Source organism: Manacus vitellinus, unplaced genomic scaffold (assembly GCF_001715985.3).
Source record: "Manacus vitellinus isolate BGI_N305 unplaced genomic scaffold, ASM171598v3 scaffold_21_pilon, whole genome shotgun sequence".
In the NCBI taxonomy this organism is placed as follows: domain Eukaryota; kingdom Metazoa; phylum Chordata; class Aves; order Passeriformes; family Pipridae; genus Manacus; species Manacus vitellinus.
The window spans coordinates 2,719,484-2,726,516 of NW_021939546.1; the positions used below are offsets into that span (position 1 = coordinate 2,719,484).

At 35.5% G+C, this 7,033-nt stretch overlaps 1 protein-coding gene across 1 annotated transcript in view; it reads left to right on the forward strand.

The window, feature by feature from the left end:
* Positions 1-7,033, forward strand: part of COL24A1 (collagen type XXIV alpha 1 chain) — a 123,827-nt gene extending 116,794 nt beyond the window's left edge. The window contains exons 54-60 of the mRNA XM_029959727.1: positions 862-897; positions 991-1,017; positions 2,079-2,144; positions 2,766-2,934; positions 3,593-3,702; positions 4,760-4,975; positions 5,613-7,033. Of these exons, the coding sequence (XP_029815587.1) occupies positions 862-897; positions 991-1,017; positions 2,079-2,144; positions 2,766-2,934; positions 3,593-3,702; positions 4,760-4,975; positions 5,613-5,759 (771 nt within the window). The 3' untranslated portion in view covers positions 5,760-7,033. The remainder of the gene's footprint in view (positions 1-861; positions 898-990; positions 1,018-2,078; positions 2,145-2,765; positions 2,935-3,592; positions 3,703-4,759; positions 4,976-5,612) is intronic.

Below are 7,033 nucleotides of genomic sequence, written 5' to 3' on the forward strand. Positions count from 1 at the left end.
TCTTTTTGTTACAACAGCTCCTGGAGCCTTTAAGTTTATGGAGATTGAAGATGAGAGTTTAACAGAGACACAAGTAACATTGTATATTAATAAATATTCATGATCTATGTGCCTTAATGTGAATAGTTGATCAAAGAATGAATAATTCAAATGGGTTTATTGTATTGGAAGGGCCCATGTTCAACCTTAAGGCAGCCTAAAACTCAGATTTAAGGCTATGTGTGTTGTAGACACTGTAGGCTAAGGAAAAGCAGCTATTCCTGCTCCTCCTCTCCTCCCCACTGCATTATTCTACATAGTAAAATGAAGCTACTTAAAATGAGAAAATAAGGGCATAACTTCTCGAATACAAAGGAAGCCTGCAAGATCATTGTGGAACAATGAACGTAACATGTTCTGCCTGAAAATTGACACTGCTAATAAATTAAACTAGTAAATGCCTAGCACATACTCATGGAGTAAAGTAGATCAGTTAATTTTTTGCAACTACCCATAACATTACTTACAATGCTTTTATGATCATTTATCTCTTGTAGTACTTATGTTGTCAACACGCATATAACACTGGCACAATGTATAGCACGTTATATATTAATACTTTCTGTGACTTTTAATGTTCCCTTAGTGTCCAAAATAGTTGGAGAAACAAGTGACCAGACAGCACAATTCCAACAGGAATATTCATGTGTTAAGAGAGTAGGGTACTTTAACGATAGTAAATAATAATCTACAGCTTTACCACAGCTGGTATCTCATCATCTTCATTGTAAACACTGGGGCATTTTGTGATTTAAAAATACATAAATGTAAAACAAGAGATGTTTATGCATCACTGGTGCATTTTATCTTTGTTTCTTTTAGGGTCCTCAGGGACTGCAGGGCCAGCCAGGGCCACCTGTAAGTGCATAAAAATACATGCCTTATTTTTTCATTGTAATTGCATTACATAAAGATGGAAGCATCTAATATCTATTTTTTCACATTTTTCAGGGACCACCTGGACCCCCAGGACCAAGGGTAAATTCTGTAACAGCCCTAAGCTACGGTGCTTTTTTGAAAGTGAAAATAGCAGGATCCTCATCAAATGCACTGCTTGTTCCATCATTGCATCTGAAATGCAAATACATTTTTCTACGAGTTCCATCAGTACAGCAAAACATTTTTTGAACTTTCTGTCTTGCTCTGTCAGTTCTGTTCTGCCATGCTGGTGAGCCCTCAACAGGCAACTGTCATGGACATGCTCATACTTTTGACATGGGTTAACTTTGTCACTAAAAAGTTTTTCTCCTGTATTTGAATGGTCTTAGAGTCAGCAACAGAAAATTTTATGTTGTTTCTGGCTCAGATGTTCTCCATAGATAGATAGATGTATATACACGCACACAGATTTAGTTTCTTAAGGGATTGTGTCAGTTAGAACAGACTGAACATCTGTAGGGTCCTGAAGCTGTAATGATATATGTAATCTGAGATCAAATTGCAAGAACTAGATGCTTGTGTGGGTGATTTAATTCTTTTAAATTATACAAACCTTTTGTCTGGATCTGGTATATATGTCACACAAAGTGCAGGGAATGAAGATACACAAGAAACAGGCTTCCTCCTTTAGAGGAGGTTTGTCAGTCTCAGTACTTGCTCATACATCAGGAAGAGTGATCCATCAGCTGCTGATATCTGATTCAGATATTCTTTGTGGGCTTCTCTGTAAAGGAGTAACACCTTTTCACACATAGCTGGATTGGTTTTTTAAAGTATATTAATTAAATGGCTGGGAGGAATAAGTTGGGACATTAATCTGTAACAACTATTGCAGTATCTTTTTTCCAGGTTCCAGGAGTATGATCATTAAATGGGATATGGGTGTACTAATAAAAATCAAATATGCTTTTTGTGTATAAATCCTTGCATTTTTTGGAAATTAAAGGAAAGACTTTAAATGTGTTTACAATGAATTATTTTGTAAAAGGACAAAATAATAAAGCTATCATGTATGTTGCTACAGTGCTCAAAGAATTTACCACCTGCATTTTTGAATATTCTTTTTCATCTTTTTGTATTCTGAAATACCTGTTTTTTAGAAACAAGTGGACCTCAATGCTGCTGTTCAAGCTTTATTTGAGACAAATGCTGCCCTGCAGATGGAGGTAATATATTTCACTGTATTTACATTGTCATACAGGATATGCAGTTACAATGCTATTTTTTGAGGACAGAACAGGGCTTCTTTTCAAAGACTTAGTTTGAAATCAATCATGGATAGCAAATAATTATTGTAGGATGTAATTAAACATGCTAGAATTTATAGGATATATTTGAAATAAAATTAAGAAAACGAGCAATGTTTCTACTTTTTTGTTGTGATTGGTAGTAATGGAAATTTACTATCACACATAGTGAACTGTATGTGTTCAGCCACAGATGATAATAATAGTGGCATTTAGGGTTTGAGCAAAAAAAAAATTATACGTATGTCTGTGGCCCCATTGATTGCAAGAAAATGTATCCACATTTTTATGTCAATATGTCATAATGGCAAATTTGCATGATCTAAACCTACCTGTAACATCACTGCTCTGACAATTTTAATAAAATGTACTAATTTGTTTATCAGGATGTATTATTCTTATCATGTTTTATATGGCTGATTGCATTCATATAAGTACTTTGGTTCTGTCTGGCTATTCAATGGCCAATTGACTTTTACTGTGTGTACTGTTGTTGTGATACTTCTTTGTGGTAACACATTTACTAATGACCCTTGGCAGAAATACCAGAATACTGAAGTAACTTTACTAGATCACAGTACAGAGATATTCAAAACGCTCCACTACCTTAGCAATTTACTGCACAGCATCAAGAACCCTCTTGGCACGCGGGATAACCCAGCACGCATCTGCAGGGATTTGCTTAATTGTGAACGTAAAGTGTCAGATGGTAGGTACCCACTTTCACTAAAGCTTGAACACGAGTAGCTTTGAAATGTGTTGATTCCAAATGTTACTTTCTGCATGAAAATTCTGTAGATTTTTTTTTTTATTATATTCTATTGCAGTGTGCAACCTTTATTTCATCTTTAAGATGCAATTTCTGAGTTTTAAAGGTGGAAGTATATAGCTATCTAATATTACCTAGGTATTAGAGACAGATTATATCTGTCAGTAACAGAGGCATCCAGAAAATGTGAAACTGAATCCAATTTTGCGATTAAAAGTTTTCCAAGTATTTATAGCTAATCTTGCAATGAATTTTTTGGGGATCAGATTCTAGATTCCTAATGAGAAAGTTGTATACAATACACTACCACTGTCACTGACAGTTGTTGTATCCCGGAAGTTATTGAATCAGTATTTCATTTAAACCTGTCATGTCATTGTAATTGTAATCATAAATGGGTGGTTATGATAATTTTGGTCAGTATCTGTTATGAGTATAATTATAATAGTGAAAAGACTTTCATGTTCCTTTTCTTTCATTTCTTTGTGAAGCTATGGTGATAAGTAATACTTGACAAGAAGCATTGAATATTTTAGCAAATTGTTTAGTAGCAATTATATTTTGGTTTTATTTTCCATCTGCAATTATACACTAATAGGAAAATACTGGATTGACCCAAACATTGGATGTCCTTCTGATGCCATTGAAGTTTTCTGCAACTTCACTGCAGGTGGTCAGACATGTTTAACACCACTGTCTGTGACAAAGGTATGCATTGCTTCTAAAGAGACTGTGTCTGTACTTGAACTCTAAACTAATGCATGCTTATTTACTTAACTCATGAAAAGATGTTAGATTTCGGGGGGGGTTATTGTGCATCTTTGAGGAAGAACATATTGTGTATTCTGTTATAAAAGTTACAGATTTTCTGGGGACTGTATATGTTAGTCTAACTCCCACTGTGATCATTTACTCAGTTTCCATGCTGATAGAAGTATTTTGTTTTGCTTCATACTTTCCTACACAAGGCATCAAAATAAGCCTAAAATGCTTCTGAGCTACATTAGTATCTCAACACTCAGGGCAGTTAAGTGTGGAGAGGCTGAGGTCTTTGCAATGGGAAGGATGAAAATTATTTCTGCTTTTCAACACCGAGGTACTTTTAAATGCCATTAGGGAGAGACTGGTTTCCTTTATATCGTTAGTTCATGCTCCTTTGTACATGAAGTTCTTGAACTCTTGGGAAAAGAAATTTTTTGTTTGTGGGGTTTTGTGTGTACACTGTAGTCACTGAAGAGCATCAGAAATGCCATGAAGTTCACATAGGCATTTCTGTATTTGAAAGATCTCTGAATATGAAATAGTCTTGGAGAAATTCTTGTTGAGTAATGACTAACTATATTTTCTGTCTAAGAAAGTGGTCTAAGAAAACCAAACAGCAGAGTGATGTGGCTGCAGTTAAAACACTGCTGCTGCTAATATCTTTGAATCACAAAAGCATTTCTTTCAGTTTCCTTATTTAAAAATAGGTTTTTTCTGCCCAGCTGTGTTTCAGCAATGTTATAAGCATTAGCAAATGTTTATATTTAAGCTTTGAAAATGTCCTATGAAAGTTTCTGTTTATAATAATCCCTGTAATAGAACCTGACATCTCCCCTGAAGAATGCAAATCATGCTCTTTGGCATTGATCCCAATGTATATAAACATGTATACATTCTCCTATTCCTGAACACCACACTTGTATGTTCATGGCACTTTGTGTTGCTGTGGCCATTCAGCATAGTCCAGCCGTAAGTCTAACCATGTCTTTCTCTTGGAACTTAGCTGGAGTTTGGCGTTGGAAAAGTGCAGATGAACTTCCTTCATTTACTGAGCTCAGAAGCAACCCACAGCATCACAGTTCATTGTCTGAACACACCACTGTGGGGATTAAATAAAGCAGGTGGCCGGAAGACATCAGTTACCTTCAAAGGATGGAATGGTCAAATATTTAAAGCAAATACACTACTTGAACCAAAGGTCCTTATGGATGAATGCATGGTAAATAGTTTTTAGCATTAGCATTATTAAAACAGTACTGGAGTTACTGGTATACACTGTACTCGATGGTTTTTAAGAATGGATTGATTGCAACCATCAAGGCACTCCCAGCCTCAGACACTGTTATAATACTATTTTATAATTATTATGAGGTATCAATTTTTACTGAGATTTTTTTTAAGGATTAGAGTAAACAATACAAAGCTCATAGCAAAAATGCATCTCTGATTCCCATGTTTATTTTTCAAGGGCCTACAGAGTCATTCAAGTGCCTGTAGAGTTGATAACCTGACACCTGCTGTTCAGATTTGGGGGTGAATTTAGAATCTATATGAGTCACTTTGCTTGCAAAGGTGTTCTGCTCTGAGACATCTTGCAGTATGTCTGCATCCACTCAAACTGGATTCTGGGCTCAGCTGTTTTCTGGTTTCAGCTTTGCCCAGAGTGCCCATGGTATTGCAAGGGAGAAATGGCATTTGCTAGATTAGATTCTATAGGAATTAGTTTCTATAGGAATTACTAGAAGAAAAAATGTTTCTGTGCACCACTACTCTTCCTCTCTATAAGCACAATTTTCATTTGTGTTTCGAAGGACATCTTTTATATGAATCTAATATTCTTCTTCTGTGTGTTGCAGATTGAAGATGGCAACTGGCGTAAGACACAGTTCTTTTTTCACACTCAGGACACTAGTCAGCTTCCAGTGGTTCAAGTTAATGCACTTCCTCACCTCAAACCAGGACAGCAGCACTTCGTAGAAAGTGGTTCAGTGTGCTTCCTTTAAGGTTTCTGTCCTGTTTTTCTTTCATCAACATGGAGGTTCTGCATAGATTGAATGCAAAAGTAATGATCCATTACAGGCAAAATGACTAGGAAACTAAGAATCATTTAAAATACTGTTGGTTAAAGAACCTCAGGAAGAAAAAGACTTCCTCCTTAGGAGAAATAGCATTGAAAAATAAAAGAAAGAGAGAAAAGACTGCAACAATTTTCTTAAAGTATTTAAAAATAAATTTCTTGGTGCTTTCTTGCATAATTTCCTGGAATGGAGTATCTGAACATGGATTTTTCAGGACGTCAAGTGTTCTTAACAATTTCTTTAACACCACTGCAAAAAAATCATCCTGAGAAAAGCTGGAGGCATATGATCCTAAGGGAGCAATATCTGCTAATGCTCCTGAATGTGCAATAGCTTATATATGAAAAGTGAGTCATGCCACAGTACAGTACAATATGTCTTCTTTTCTTAAACGTTGTTTTATTCTAGTCCTTTGTGGACACATACATCTGAACAGATGGCACACTACCTCTTTTGTGTTTCCTGTCCGTGTTGCCTTGGTGCTTTTCATAACACAAGGTGCTTGTGGCCTTAGCAGAGATTATTTGAGTCCCTTTTCTTTCAGACTGTATGTGCTGGTTACATCAGGATATGTTTCTGTTGTAAAGGTACTTATTTTAAATTGTCGGTCACATACTTCACTACAATGAAAACATTATTTATGTGGATTTCTTGTTTAAAATATTTTTGTGTACTATTTTGGAAAATGGTATATAGGACAGCATATTGTATATGATGCATATATTCAGAACAGTTTACTTTACAGCCATTGTAAAAATTCTTGTAGAAGAGCTACCTAAAGTAGTTTTGAGTTTTAGAGTCTGTATTTCAGTTAACATTGCTAATGCCAAAGCCATCTTCAGATGATACATTCTGTATATATTTTGTAACTTCTGAAAAAATCTACTACAGCATATCTTTTGGATGGCTGCTGTTAAACTACAAACAGCATTTCATCCTCTTAGAAATTCCATTTTTTTGCGAAGCTATCAGATCATTTTGGTTTTTTTTAATTAATTCTAAAATGTTCAACCAAATTTTTTTAGTAAAAAAGAACAATTTTACCATTAGCAAAAGCACTCTTTATATTGATATGCCTCTACCTATTATCAATTCAAAGCGTACTCAGGAGTACATGGCAGGGTGATGCCAGACTGTAGCGGGGAGCAGGGGAGTGTTCGAATAACTTGTCTGCTTGATCTTCAGGAAACCACGCTTAC